Below are 15,943 nucleotides of genomic sequence, written 5' to 3'. Positions count from 1 at the left end.
AAAAGAAAACATTCGTACAGATCACATGAATCGTGAAGAAAAGGAATCATTAATCCAAATCTGTGAAAACTTCAAAGATATTTTTCATTTACCTGGTGACTTACTCACCAACACTAACTCAATAAAACACGAAATCGTAACTACAGATCCATCCCCTATCTTCACAAAAACTTATCGATACCCTAAGGTTCATGAAGCTGAAGTAAATAAGCAAATACAAACTATGTTGGAACAAAATATAATTCAACCATCAACCTCCCCTTGGTCCTCTCCAGTTTGGGTTGTACCAAAGAAACTTGACGCTTCAGGAAACAAAAAGTGGCGTGTCGTAATAGATTATCGGAAACTCAACGAAATAACAATTTCAGATGCTTACCCTCTTCCAAATATAGAGGAGATCTTAGACCAACTTGGTCAATCAACCTACTTCACAGCCCTAGATCTTGCTTCTGGCTTTCATCAAATAGAAATGAACAAAAGCGACAAACAGAAAACAGCTTTTACTGTACCTTCAGGACATTATGAATTTAATCGTATGCCCTTTGGTTTAAAAAATTCACCAAGTACATTTCAACGACTAATGAACTCTGTTCTAAGCGGACTACAAGGCTCAGACTGTTTCGTTTATTTAGATGACATAGTCATATATGCAGATTCATTAGATAACCACAATGAAAAATTGTGTAAAGTGTTTAAAAAAATTACGGGAACATAATCTTAAATTACAACCCGACAAATGCGAATTCTTAAGAAAGGAAGTCGCATACTTAGGTCATATCATCACCAGCGATGGTGTGAAACCAAATCCAGATAAAGTAGAAGCAATCAAAAAAATCAACCAACCTAAAAATCCAAAAGATATTAAATCATTTCTAGGATTGGTTGGCTATTATCGAAAATTTATACAAAATTTCGCAAAGATAGCAAAACCCCTTACATCTCTATTAAAAAAGGACACAACATTCAAATGGACTGAAAAGTGTCAAGATTCTTTTGATAAACTCAAAAATTCCTTGATAACACATCCAGTCCTTCAATATCCAAAATTTGACCAACCATTCATACTCACTACATACTGTTCAAACGAAGCTCTAGGTAGTGTACTATCTCAAGGTGAAATTAACTCAGACCTACCTATTGCATATCATTCACGCACATTAAACGCTGCGGAACGAAATTATTCCACAACCGAAAAGGAACTTTTGGCAATCGTTGATTCAGTTAAACACTTTCGACCATATCTCTATGGTCAAAGTTTTAAAATAGTAACAGATTATCGTCCCTTAACATGGTTGATGAATTGCAAGGATCCCTCCTCACGACTAGTTCGTTGGAGACTAAAGTTGATGGAATATGATTACAAAATCATATACAAGCCGGGAAAATTAAATTCTAATGCGGACTGCCTTAGCAGGCCAATTCATAATATCCAACAAATTATAAACTTTCCCAATTTTCAAAAATATCACCAGCAAACTCTGGATATACCCGAACCTAAAAGAGATATATCCACTTTAGAAAACATTTCAAATTTCATAATTCCGTACTCATGTGACCTATCACAAAACAATCACTATTCTTACTATGTGGAAGAAAACTGTCCTAACTTGAAACAATTTACCCACAACCCAGGAGAAGTAGCAATTTTGAACTCTCTAAAAGAAAAGCAAAAAATTATTTTACTATTCATAAAAAAATATTTTAACGATAATATTGAATACCCTTATTTATTCGAATGTTTGAAAAACTTAAAATCAATGTTAGAAATACAGAATCTTAACGATCTAACAATAACCAATATCCCAGCTCATAACCCAAACATAAAATTAGACACATTTAAATCAATGCTACATTATCTATTTCCAGACAAAAACATACGAATATTGGATCACATAAGAATTGAAATTCATTCAAAAGAAGCCATAGATACAGTCCTAAAAGAAAATCACGATGATCCACTTGCTGGTCATCCAGGTTTCAATAGGATGTACGATAAAATTCGTGAAAGTTACTATTGGAAAACTATTAAACAGGATATCCAAAACTATATAAAAAACTGTAAAATTTGCCAAAAGGCAAAAACAAATTTCAAACCAAATAAATCCCCTATGATAATTACCACTACCGCAAGTTCGTTCAATGAACAAATAGCTATGGATATTATGGGTCCATATCCCGAAACAAAAAACGGGAATAGATTCATCCTAACTATACAGGATGATCTAACAAAATTTATCCAAGCATACCCCATGACAAACCATAAGGCGGAAATAGTAGCAATCCACCTACTTAAATATTGCTCAATCTTCGGATTTCCTTCATACATTCTTACTGACCAAGGAACCGAATTTACTTCAAAATTATTCAAAGAAATATCCAAATGACTGGAAATAAAACATAAGCTCACAAGTCCGTACCATCCCCAAACAAATGGCAGTCTCGAACGAACGCATCTAACATTAAGAGATTACATTAGATGTTACATTGATAAGATTCACGATTGGGATGAACTCATTTCCTTAGCTACATTCTCGTATAATACACATAAACACAAATCAACACAAGAAATTCCATATACCCTAGTATATGGCGAAAAACCAAAAATTCCCTCTCATTTTGAAAACCCAAAAAATAAACCTACCTACTCTAATCTCGCACAAGACATGACAAATAAACTAAAAAATATTCGGGAAACCGCTAAAGAACAACTTATTAAATCAAAACATTCATCAAAAAAACATTACGATAAGACCCATACAAGCACATACTGCTTTACGGAAAATCAATTCGTTTTATTAAAAGACAACCTATCTAAGGCCCAAAACAAAAAATTAAATCCTGAATTCAAAGGCCCTTATAAAATCATTCAAATACATAATAATAATACAGCAACAATAGAAATCTCTCCAAACAAACGTCACACATTTCACTTTAACAATCTGAAACCTTTTGTTTCAGGCGACAACAATGGACCTTACCTGGACTCTAATAACGACATCCCTCATGACCCTGGTCCTAGTAACCAACTCCTATAAAATCGAAAAAATTAAATCATCATCTGGCTTATTTTATAAGCATCTGGGTGTTGCAAAAACCAGCAACCAAAAATATTCTTTACTTACTTATTATAATTTAACTTTATTAGATAATCAATTAGACTTAGTCGATAATCAATATATCAAAGCATTATCATTATGTCATTTAATGGACGATGAAAATTACAGCGTATTCTATTGCACAAATCAAATAAAAACTCTCAATAATGTAATCCTTCAAATAAAAAACAAACTATCAATTCTTGAAAACCATACTCGTCAAAAACGAGGCATAATTAATGGCGTATCCTCTGGTCTAAAATGGCTCTTTGGAACCCCTGATGCAGACGATGCTATATTTTACTCAGACTCTATAAATTCACTTATAGCTGATCAGAAACAAACTCACACTCTAATGCAACAACAAGTTCGCGTAATATCTTCTACCATACAAAATTTTAATAATTCACTAACTAATCTAAAAAACAATGAAAACGTCCTCAATAATAATATTCAACTTTTTAACAATTATTCAAAAACTACAACAAATCTAATTCAAAGAGAAAAAACAGAAATAACAGTAATCGAACACGTTACCCTATTAACAAATATCGCTAACGAATTACTTCTCCAAATCGAAAAATATTTACTTGGCCTAACTTTAATCCGACATGGCATAATCGACTATAATACCGTAAACCCTAAAACTCTATATGAAGAACTAAAATTAATTTCATATAAATATTCACTACCAATTCCATTATCTATGGAAACTATCGAATTATACTACAAAATAATGGAAGTAAAAGCCTTCATTCAAAATAAAAATCTTATCATTAAATTAGAAATCCCAATGGCATCATTAATCGACTACGACCTCTTTCAAGTTTTTCCTCTACCAACACCACATTTAAATAATTCATTCGTATTCTCATACATTCAACCTGAAAGTCCCTTTATCCTGTTCTCTAAAGCTAGAACACAATATGCAATGCTCAAGACTTTAGAAAGTTGCAAGGAACTTTTGGAAAATCAATGGTTATGCAAATCCATATCAACATTCAACTATTTTCAAAAATTACAAAAGGAATACCAAAATCATGTGAAATTAAAACAATGCATGCAGATGTGGAAATTTGGCAAAACATCAACCCTTCTCAATGGCTCTTCATAACTTCAAAACCAATATCATTAAACATCCTATGTCATAACGCTTCAGACCATGAAGAAGAAATCAACAAAATGGGAATATTCACTCTCGATTCAAATTGTAAAGCATTCACGGACACAAATACACTCGAAGCTCAAACAAATTTAGAAAATAAAACAAGTATTAAAATTCCAATCACGGACATCACCCAAGACGACTGTTGCGTAAAACATCAATTAAATCTGACATTAAAAGCACTTCAATTACAACCAATCAAATTCGCACATTTGGATTTGAATGAAATCAAATTTGCACAACACCGCTTACAACAATTCGACGACATCCTTCAAGAACAACTATCCAAACCTTTTATAATTCAACATTCATCTTGGTTTACTACAGCCATATCAATCACTTCTGGAATCATCGCCCTAGCCATCGCATACAATCTCTTCAAATGGTGTGGTTTCATAAACTTACTAAAAAAACTACTATGCTGTGCTAAAAGTCCTCGCAATAACCAAGGTGGTCCCTGCATAAAAATCTTCAACCAATGCTATCAAAGCCAAGAAGATCAACCTCAAAATACTTATACCTCTTACAACGTTCACTATACACCAGATGAGCAAACGCTTACCTGTCCACCATTAACTTCAACTCCAATCCAAGGCACACCAACAAATGTTGCCCCATACTATGTAACAAATAAAATCAGCTCAAGGCGATCAACTGCATCATCTGAAAACTTCAAACCCAAGAGGAATTATCAAACACAATTAAATAACGAACTAGATTAAAACTACCAGTAGTTTCAATCTTTTCTACCCCGGGAGGAGTGTTATCACCCGGTATACTAAATAATTAAACTCATCTTTATTACCTAATAAGGTATATTAATCATTAAATCATTTTTATATTATAATTTTTTACCAAATTTTGGTAAATCGATAAATGACACGTTTTGACGTTTCAATTTTTGCTGAATTGCAATATTTTAATATATAAGCGATCGATTCACCCAAATCAGATCAGATCATAAAGTTACTTCAATTAGTTAGTAATTACGTACATTTTATTGTTAAAACGTTAATTATTAAAACTGGTATTCTTGTAAATTCATTGTAAATTAATTACCTTAATATTAAATTCAATAAAAATTAAAAGTGAATAAATTTAAACAAGTGTATTATTTTCAACAATCAAGAATCCAGGAAGTAAGATCTCAAATAAATTAATATAAAATATTATCAAATATACTAGTAGCCTAGTTATCCAGGTACTAATATACTAGTAGCCTAGTTATCCCGTTTAAGATAATATTTTATCATCACAATTAATATACTAGTAGTCTAGTTATCCTGTTTAAGATAATATTTTATCATCACAAAATATACTAGTAGTCTAGTTATCCAGTGATTAATATACTAGTAGCCTAGTCAAACACACTGAAGTTTACGGAGTTGGACTTAATCAACTGCCCTGGTGACAGCGACTGTACAATTCAATCCTGTTGGATAATTCTGGAAGAAACCGTCAAATTATAAATTTGCCGAACCGAGGAGGAATCCAACAATGTATATTGTATACTAAAGCAGACATGTTTTTGTACTTTATTGTTTGTGTATATTATTTATACACACATACAATATTTTGTATTTATTGAAAATTTTTATTTTATGTATGTAAATATGAGACAGCCCACTTAGTTTATGTAATAGGCTGGTATTGCCTTTTATATCTAAGTGAAATGAGATTCGATAAAACTATTTACTTTGTATTAATATCATATTAATTATCTATCAAAGTAGGCTTCAGATCGAAAATTGGTAAATAACTTTTTCCCTTTGTCTTTATGAGCTTATTCTGTAGTTCTGGTTACTCTTCAGAGTTAATAAATACGTCAGAAAAACTCTAAATAATTTCCTGTCAAATTTTTATTTTCCTTAAGAGAAGTATTCCATATGATTAAAGTAAAACCTACAGTAATTAATTTTTCGAAAATGTGAAATGTTTTAAATTTTACTGATTAACTGTGAAAAACTCAGAAACATCTTACTTTTACTTTATTTTGATAACTAATTTTCATAAAATCTCTGATTAATTCTGAAAAAGTCTTCTAGGAGAAGTCGGAATATTTCTTTTTAAAGAGTCTCAATCTATTACCATTTTCTGTCATTAAATGATTAATTAATAATTTTTTTGATATTTTCTCACTTTTTCAGAGATAGTTTTACTTCACATATTCTTTTTCTGAATTTCAAACTAAATATTCTGAGTTCCAGAACAGATTTATTTCCACAAGGGCGTAGTTACTTCATTTTTTTCCACTTATCATTATCTCTAATTCATCTAGTTTTATTTCCATTTTTGCATTGCAGGCTTTATGCTCACTGTACATATTATTATTCAGTACACACGCCCTTTGAATAGCTTTTTGTGAGTTACACTTGGAATAAATATCATGATACTTGAAATACAATTTTATTTCGAGTATCGTGGTATTTATTTCAATAACTATGTTCAACTCGAAGTCAACAAAAATTCTTCCTTAAAGTTACACTTTAGCTTTAAATAGTATTATATTTCATTTTTTACTATCTCACACTCTAATGGTAAATTTCTTATTTCAAGCAAAACAGCATTATTTACTGCAACCGCGCTCACACCTAATATTTCCTTAAATAATTTGTTCCTTGCTTTTTCTAACTTTATTACCCTTTCTATATTACCCCATATCTGACATCCATAAGTAAGAACCGGCTTTATTAGATTCTCAACTATGCGTCTTAAGGTACTGGCTGGCATCCATTGGTTTCCATAATAAACCTTCTTATGATCAAAAATTCTTTCTCTACCTTCATTATTGCTTTTCTAGAGTGCATGTCCCATTTTCCATTCCAATTGAAGTGTAGCCATATATATTTGAAGTTATCGACTATCTCAATACTACTACTTTTATATGTCCATTTTTCTACTTGCTTGCTGTATTATGCCGACCTTTCACGCACTAACAAATCAATCGGTGGAATTTCTACTAGTACCAGGGCAGCCTCCGTCGAAATAGTTGTAAATCCAGAACAAACCCGAAGAGTTATCCTTCGTTGCACTTTTTCAAGTACTTTGAGGTTGCACTTGATTGACAGTTCATGGCCCCATAATAGAATGGGCAACAGCACCAATGATTCTTTGACGAGGTTTTTGGTCCACTAACAAGTGGCATAATTCCTTGTAGTTTCAACAACCTCTCTCAAAAACAACTCCTAGATATTTAATTTGCTCCTTTTTGAACCGCTCCTATAAAAGAACCGCTTCAGTTTTCTCTGACTATCGTAGGCTTCGTTCCACAGTATTGGACCAAGCACAGAGCCTTGTGGTACACCCGACGTTATGTTGAAAGTATTTTCGCCCACTATTAACGATCTGTCAGCAAGATAGTTGTACAGAATCTTTACCCAGTAAAGAGGTACTCGCTTTTTTCGCAGTTCAGACATAATTATCGTCAATGGCACCGAGCCAAGAGCATTCTTAATGTCCAGTGAAACTAGCAAGCAAAATTTCCTGTTGTTAAAGGATTCCTTCCTAATGACCTGAGCTATAGAGACTACGTGATCAAACGCTTTGACCCTCGATCTTTGCTTACTGAATCCAAATTGTCGGCTATTCAGTTTATGATTCATCTCCAATTAGTCCGTTAGTCTACTTTCAAAAAGTGTTATTTTATAAAGAATAGAGTTATGTATATGTATTAAGGCACAGTTTTCCTGGGACACTGTGTAGCAAGACCTGATGCGCAGTATGAACTGTTCGTTTTTTATTTAATTTTGTAGACTAGAATCCTGCAAACCCCTACTAAATATGCATTGGTTAATTGTATCAGTACACTTTTAGTGACAAATTTTACATCACAACTTAAAAACTTCTCAAAAACAACTTACTTGATAAATTAACTAATGGTAGATTTTTTGTGAACGTAACAAAACTAAAAAATACTTTTAACTTAGATAAATATGCAGGTTTGTGTATATGTATAAATACAATGTCTCAGTATTTAGTACAGTCGATCGGCAAATGAAATGAGTCGAAAATAAGTTCTTAAGTCAAAATGAATCGAAAATAATGATTACAATTTGAGTTTGTAGGGACATTTGGTTACTAGTGATAATTGAGTGAAGTTGGTATAAGTTTAGTAATTCAGGATATATAACGACATGAATACAGAGAAGAAATGGCGTCGTTCATGTTGAGTGGTTGACTGTGATAGATTAGTGTATCGAATAGAATGAATATAGTTTTGTAGGATGGATTTGTGTTATAATTTATAAAATGCGAAGAATAAATAAATAATTTGTAATTAAATAAAAATAATTATTTCGTACAATAAAACCCTACAAGTTTAAAAAGATTTACATTCATATAATACAAAAAAAAAATTGAAATGAAATTTTTTTACTTAAGTTGAAATAATTTATGGATTTCCGCGTATTTTGAGAAAATGAATTCCCTGGATCAAAATATATTGAAAGTGTAGAGTTACTAATTTTCATGTAAGTCTCTTTTAAAGAGTTCCAATCAAATAATGCCAAAAACGTTTGCCATTTGCCAATTTATTTTTAGCATATTTCATTTCTTTTAAAATTACTTAGTCGCATAATAGACCGTCAGCTCGTAACAGAAAAACAATCAATTTTTAGTGTCTGCCAATGATAGAGGACATATATACAGCCACAAGCATCAGAAAAATATATAAAATAATAATATTTGTTTGTAAAACATAGGAAAAAGTTGTTACAGTCTGCCATTCATTTAAATAAAAGGTAAGACTGTTCTATATAGACATTGCTGTGTAGTTGAATGTAATTCAATGAATAATATTTTACATGACTTTACTAAAGCAGAACAACAAATAAAAAGAAATGAAAAATTAATAAGAAGGGAAATTTGGATGGCTAAGCTGGGAATTTCGGCAACATTCAGAACGAAAGTTTGTTTGTTATTATTCTTAAATAAACTTGCTGTCGGATAGCAAACTGCTCGCGAACTGCAAGCTACTCCTTAAAAAGGATATCATAAGAAGGGTACAATCGTAGGAGTTCCGAAGAGCTAATATCGCTTCCAAGGGCCTCTATTAGCAAAATTATTGCGATTATTACAGGAAACTGGCTGGGTGGCAGGCATACTGAACGCCTGGAACTGACAGTGTATCACGACTATTGCAGGAGCTGACACAGTGTGGGTGAGGAGGAAACGATGTCTCATCTCTCTGTCATTGTCCAGTCTTTGTTGAACTCTCTGAAGTCCGTTGCCGTCAAAGCACTCCTGCTGCTCATAAACAGCTCAAAATGGCTCTTGGAATAATGGCTCGGGCTTGGGCCAATTCGTTTTCGGTATCACAACGGACCCCGTGGTCTACGTATGTCCCACCCCAGGACTGCCACTCTAACCTAACCTAACCTAGATAAATTTTGTGTAAAACTAAATTTATTTATAAGTTTATACGAAAAAGACACAAGTTAATAAACGATAAACACACAAGTTTATACAAAAAAACCATTAACTATTACGTATCCAAATTTTGAAGAAAAATTCTATAATGGTTCTACAATCTTTTTATTCAATGAAAATGGTCAGCTGGGTGACCTAGTAAAAAGTTCATTTTATCAGTTTTTATTATCGCGACGCTGCTTAAAAATATACTTGGATAGCCCATGCTACTTAAGCAGATAACGTAAAATTCTATAGGTGAACGAATTTTTAAAAACGGTTAAGTTGTAAACTTTTTTAGGTTTTTATATATCATCATACACACATTCATCCCCTATTTCATCTCTTTAGGGAAAGAATTTCGAAAAACCCTTCCTTAAATAACTCCTACGGTATAAAATCAATATCCTCTATACATTTCGAACTTCTATCTTTAGCAATTTACGCTGGGCGTCAATTTATCAGTCGGGATATCTATTGCCTTTCTCCCGCTAGATTATTCCCCCTTCTGAAATATTTCTGATTTTAAATAAGATATAAAAAGAATCATTTTGAAAAAAAGAATTATCAAAATCGGAGCTGCTATTGAGGACTCCCGAGTTAAAACATTCATTAATGCGACTATTAATTAATAAATAATATAAAAATCCAAATACTCCCTCCCGTTTACTTCCATACACTAATTATCGTAAAGAAATTGTGGCTGTATAAATTAAACAAGCAAAGTTTGAAATTTCCCAGATAAGCAAAGCTATAGAAAATAAATGTTACTGCAATTTATCATTGGCCCATTTTTGCGTCTTAAGTTTATCTTTTACATATTCAAGTTCAAAAATTTTCTGTATAGCAAATTTGCTGAAGCCAATTTTAATTAATAAAAAAAAAAGTTCAAAAATATAAAAATCGAATTCAAATAATTTGAAGCCGAACCGTAGCTAGATAAGTAATGTTTTGTAAACAAATTATAGTGAAATTAAGAATATATTATAAGAGAATGCAACAATGCAATTGATTTGAGAACCAGCAATGTTTGTATAGCTTATATTGAGGACTCTTAACATAGACACAGGGCCGCCTTTCAAATATCAAAACCCATGCTGTGCATTTCAAATACACCAAAAGCATTTATAAATCATTTACCTGTTTCGACAATTGTCCTTCACATAATGTATATAATGTGAAAAATTTTCTTGCCAGTACTGTGTTATTTTTAAATCCACAAGACGCTAATTTTACTCGAATAATAATCTGTCGATCTGGTACCATCATAGCCACTGTTCGAAACATTACTTTTAAATTTTCCGGTAATTCTTGTCGGCCAGCATATCCTGGATTCATTGTCAAAAAAATACCAAATTCAATGTTCATGTCTACCGTATCACCATCGCTTAAAAATACATTTTTTGAAAATTACAATTTTACCGAATGAAGGTAGTTAATCCAATTAATCTACGGAGGCCCAATATTAAATTAAACAAAATTGTTATCAGAAAACAAAAAATACGTTATAGAAGGAAACAAGCTAAGAAACATACAGTTTTTGTTTGCCACTAATCAATAGCTAAGTTAACCGAAAAAATTCACACAAGTCAAAAAAAAAAAAAACAATTTTCTTGCGATTAAAAAAAAGTTGACCTCCAATGCAGAAAAATTAAATTAGAAAGTTCTTGATCTCAAAAAAAACCTATAGATTGACGTATGGTAAGTCCGATTTGAACGCGTAGGTGCCGAGAAAAGTTGAAAAAATGAGTGAAAGTAGTCGTTTTTACATTTACTTAACTTTTATTCTTATAACTTTTTTTCTGTTTCGATTTTAAAGTTGATTTATAGTGAAATTATATGTAATATATTCACAAATCTTCACGAATTTTTTATGCCGAAATCGGGCAATGAAAAGTGCATTTTTTTAGGAAGGGTTTTTGCGGAAAAAAGTAAAACTCGTAGAGCTCTGAAACTTGCAAACGTTACTAATAAATACTTTACATTTAAAAAAATATTTGCAATTATTATCTTTCTTGTAACGATGCCTATGATCCCGTTAAAATCGAGTGTTTCTGCATCCCAAAAAATGCACTTTGTTCAAGGACAGATTTCGCCATCAAAAATGAAAGAACTTACACTTACTGATAAAATATTATGCTCGAAGAAGTCTAGACGAAGAGATTAAGCCCCGAAAAACAACTTTACCATAATCCCTCGACCAAGAGGAAAGTTTTTACGAAAAGTGTTCTTTTTTGAAAAAATGCGATATTTTTAAAAATTCTCAAAATTTTTTGCTAAATAAGAATCTGAAGATTTGTGAATCTATTACTTATAACTTCACTATATATCAACTTTAAAATCGAAAAAGAAAAAAAATTATAATCAAATGTAAAAACAACTACTTTCACTAATTTTTTCAAGTTTTCTCGGCACCTACGCATCCAAATCGGACTTAACCATACGTCAATCGATAGGTTTTTTTGAGATATGGAACTTTCCAATTTTAATCGCAAGAAAATAGTTTTTTTAACTTTTTTTTGCCATCCGTTTCGTAGATTAATTGGATTAAGTATCTTAAGGAACTCATTATGTAAATACATAGTTTGGTATTAATATTTTAGTGGGTTTGCTAAGCGACATAATATCCGCTCCACCTTCACTTTAAGATGTGTTGCCAAAGTGACATTCCTTGTAAGACTTTGTTGCAAAGGGTACAATTTGACTAATAAAGATGATAATAACAAGAAGCTCATACGGCATTTACAGTGCAGTGAAAGTTAACCATTTCTGCAATATGATCATTCTAGAACTCTATTAGATCAAAATAATAACAAAAAGTTGGTCTACTTGCAACGCTGATGATGGAATTTTAAAACTCGCAATTTTATCTTTTCTAGCCTTTAAAAATAGCAACCTGCAATGCTCGATCATTACCGAATTTTTTGCTTAATAAGGATTAATTTTTTTCCATCCAACTTTTGTAAATATTTTTTTAGTTCTTTTCACAAATTTTTTACACTTAGTAACCAATATTTACTTAAAATTTGAAGCAGGCATTGTAAAGAAAATTTCCCTATGGAATTTGATGCGCTTTATTTGGGTACGATCTTCATTCCCATCGTGATTTCTGATCTGACCGGATGTGTGATTTAATGCAATTCGTTCGAAAATTTGTTTAGTGTGAGTTGTTGTTTATATTACTTTATAATTTAATAATCGTTCATAAATTGAAATAGTTATTTTTTAAGGTAGTATGGCAGTATCGAGGGTTGCAGTTAATTTCTATATTTTTTTAATTTATTCAAAATATGATAGTTTCTTACGTTATGGCAAAAAATTATAGATTTTTTTACCGTAACGTTTAAGAGATATAATTAACTAGAATTATACAAAAATACACGGACTCTTAAGAGATAATTTCATGATGACGCTTGACGCTGGCTTTGATCCACTAATCCACTAATTAGGACTTCACCTAGTTGACAAAATAGAACTATGTGCAGCGTCAAATTCATCAGTCAGATGTCACTTCATGATGACCTTTGGCGGTGGCTTTGAGCGTCAAGTTCGGAATTCAGCTAGCTGAACAAAAATATAACTAAGTTCAGCGTCAAATAGGGTATTATCGTTAGTCAAAAATAAATTATGAAATTTTAAAAAAGTTAAAATTTATGTAAAAATATAATTAAATATTCTGATTTCGAGTCAGAAAAGCACATTTTTCTTTTAAAATATTAAAAATAAAAAATCGTAATTTTTAAACCGTATATCACGTGATATCATATCGGTATGAGCCATAGACCATCAGTTAGTTCAATGTAGACAGCTGGGTATAATATATCCATAGATAATAAGTATTTATTTTTATTATAATCAGATGTCTATGAATATATCTGTCAAACTTTTTTGTGTTATTTCGTATAAAGATATCGATATTACGTCATCAAATTGGATGCCCGCGTTTTTGACAATTTAAAAAAGGTTTAAAATTTATTTTAAGTTTTTGGCAAGAAAGCGTGTGTTTTTTCCGAAATAAATTTTTTGTGGCTTTTTATTAGCAAAATCATTCACATCGTTCTTTGCTTATATTAAAGGTAAGTACATTTGCTGCAACATCTTTTCCTATGATTTTACCCATAAAATGAGTATTTTCCCCGATATCAGAGTCGAAAATAGATTTAGTATTAAAATTTCACTTGTTTCGAAAAAATTGCCAATATTTGGGGATCTGTATTTCGGTAAGTATTAAAACTACGGAGTTTAAATTGTAGCGATTTTCCTTTATTTAAAAATTTAAAAAAAGGGCAAGCAATTTCGAGGTTTTTCGAGTTTTACGAAGTTAGCACAGGATCTTCGAAGCTGCAAACTTGGATATACGCTACTGACAGTGGTCCTAACAAAATATTAAAAATCAGAACTATCCGTTTTCTTAGGATTTTAGCGATTTCTAGTGTAGATATGACTGGCCTATAAGTAGTAAATAATTGTATAATTCTATTAGATTGCTTATTGAAAGAGTGTTGCATAATTAAGCATACTAATATTTATTAATTGTTTGGTGGTATCTTATAGAAATTTTACAGGGTGGGAGGTGCGTAATTATATGTTTATGGGATATACTACTGAATTTTAGATATTTCTTTTCTTATTGAAATTAGGGAGGAATGAACTAACCGGTGTTATTACATTGTAGATTCGACTGAATATATAACTTACAAAATATACGCGGACCAAGAAACCGACTCTCTTGAAATACGGACCAAGAAGGCTATATTTTAGAAAAAGCTGTTCAAAAATACATAAAAGTTGCAATATTTTGAAAATTTCCTATGAATGCATCGCACGGGGTCCTCTTGCAGAGTGCCACTTTGGCAACTCATCTTAAATAGCATGTGTGGATGAATATCTATGCGCATTTTATGTCATTTAACAATCTTCACGGATTGTTAAATTACATAATGTTATGAAGAAAGATTTAATATATAAAGTTTTATACGTAATATATACTTTGAGCTGTTTCTACCATCACTATTTCTAAGCGTTACAAACTTAAGACTATATTTAAACATCCTTCATATGTTATGATGCGCGGTGTCATGTAAGCATAAGGATGTCGTCAAAGCTAGCTTTTTATGAAAGAATAATGCTTCAAAAAAAATTATTTAGTTATCATAGTTTGGTGACCTTGATCATGGAAGTGATCATTGAAGGCTCTATGAAGGTCAACTTTAAAATACAAATCATTTTCTATTGCCGATTCGTATATTAGAAATAAAGAAGAGTGTATTGTATGTTCGAACCAGTTTTTTGTATGCCGAATAGTTTCTATTCAGATTCAAAAAAATATTTTTTCATACGCATCGCCATTAAAAAAATGGTTTTCCATTTGAAATTTAAAAATTGACTTTCATAGGACCTTCCATTATCATTTCGTGGTCACACAAATATGCTCCTAAATAATACATTTTTTTCGTATGCTCCTAAATAATACATTTTTTGAAGCAGCTTTGGCTACCGTATATTTTTCAAAATGTGACACCTATAAAAAGCAAATTATAAAAAGTGAATTGCTTGCCAGACTGAACTGCCTGGTATATATATATACCTAAATATAAAATACGGTTCTCGATGTTTTCGTGCCATTAAAACAATATAAATTTGTTGAGCAGCTACGGACAGCACAGGTAAATCAATTCGATTAAATTCATCAAAACAACCCCATGAACCAGATTGTGCTAATCCTTTAAATATACGTCCCAATCCGCGAAAATCCATTTGATCAGAACAATTAAACACAACAACAAATTTGCCTAATGCACGACCCATATCTTTTGTTGTTTCCGTTTTTCCTGTACCAGCTGGACCTGCAGGTGCTCCACCTTGATTCATCCCTAAAATTTAATCAGACGTATCAGGCCAGGAACTCAATGAGTTGCTTAATTTTAAGGATTCCGTCATTAAAGATGAACAAAGGGAGCCTTCATAATTGCGCTGTAAAAATCTTAAGGGGTTCCAGGTAGTCAAAATTTGCAAAAAATCGATTTTTTGCATTGTATAGCAAATCGAAAGAAAACACGCTAATTACGAAAAAATTCTTTGACCAAAAGTTGTCAAGGGCAATAGAGGACATTCAACTGTGTCCATGACTTTGACCTACAATTATCGATAGACTGTAAGCGTATTTTTTTCGATTAAATGCAATAATGATATATTTTTAAGTCGCATAGCTAACGTTTTCGAAAAAATGTTTTAAACAAAAATTGTTTTTATGAAGATCAATTTTCTAACTTGATTA

The 15,943-nt window shown here is 31.6% G+C and overlaps 1 protein-coding gene across 1 annotated transcript in view; it reads right to left on the bottom strand.

The window, feature by feature from the left end:
* Positions 1-15,943, bottom strand: part of LOC123298960 (dynein axonemal heavy chain 8-like) — a 281,682-nt gene that overhangs the window by 191,650 nt on the left and 74,089 nt on the right. Inside the window, exons 18-19 of the mRNA XM_044881061.1 lie at positions 15,254-15,539; positions 10,807-11,053 (exon numbers count right to left, since the gene is read on the bottom strand). Coding sequence (XP_044736996.1) covers positions 10,807-11,053; positions 15,254-15,539 — 533 coding nt within the window. The remainder of the gene's footprint in view (positions 1-10,806; positions 11,054-15,253; positions 15,540-15,943) is intronic.

This window comes from Chrysoperla carnea, chromosome 4 (assembly GCF_905475395.1).
Source record: "Chrysoperla carnea chromosome 4, inChrCarn1.1, whole genome shotgun sequence".
Classification (NCBI taxonomy): domain Eukaryota; kingdom Metazoa; phylum Arthropoda; class Insecta; order Neuroptera; family Chrysopidae; genus Chrysoperla; species Chrysoperla carnea.
Note: the sequence above shows the minus strand (reverse complement) of the source record. Positions and strands in the feature narration are given on the sequence as shown.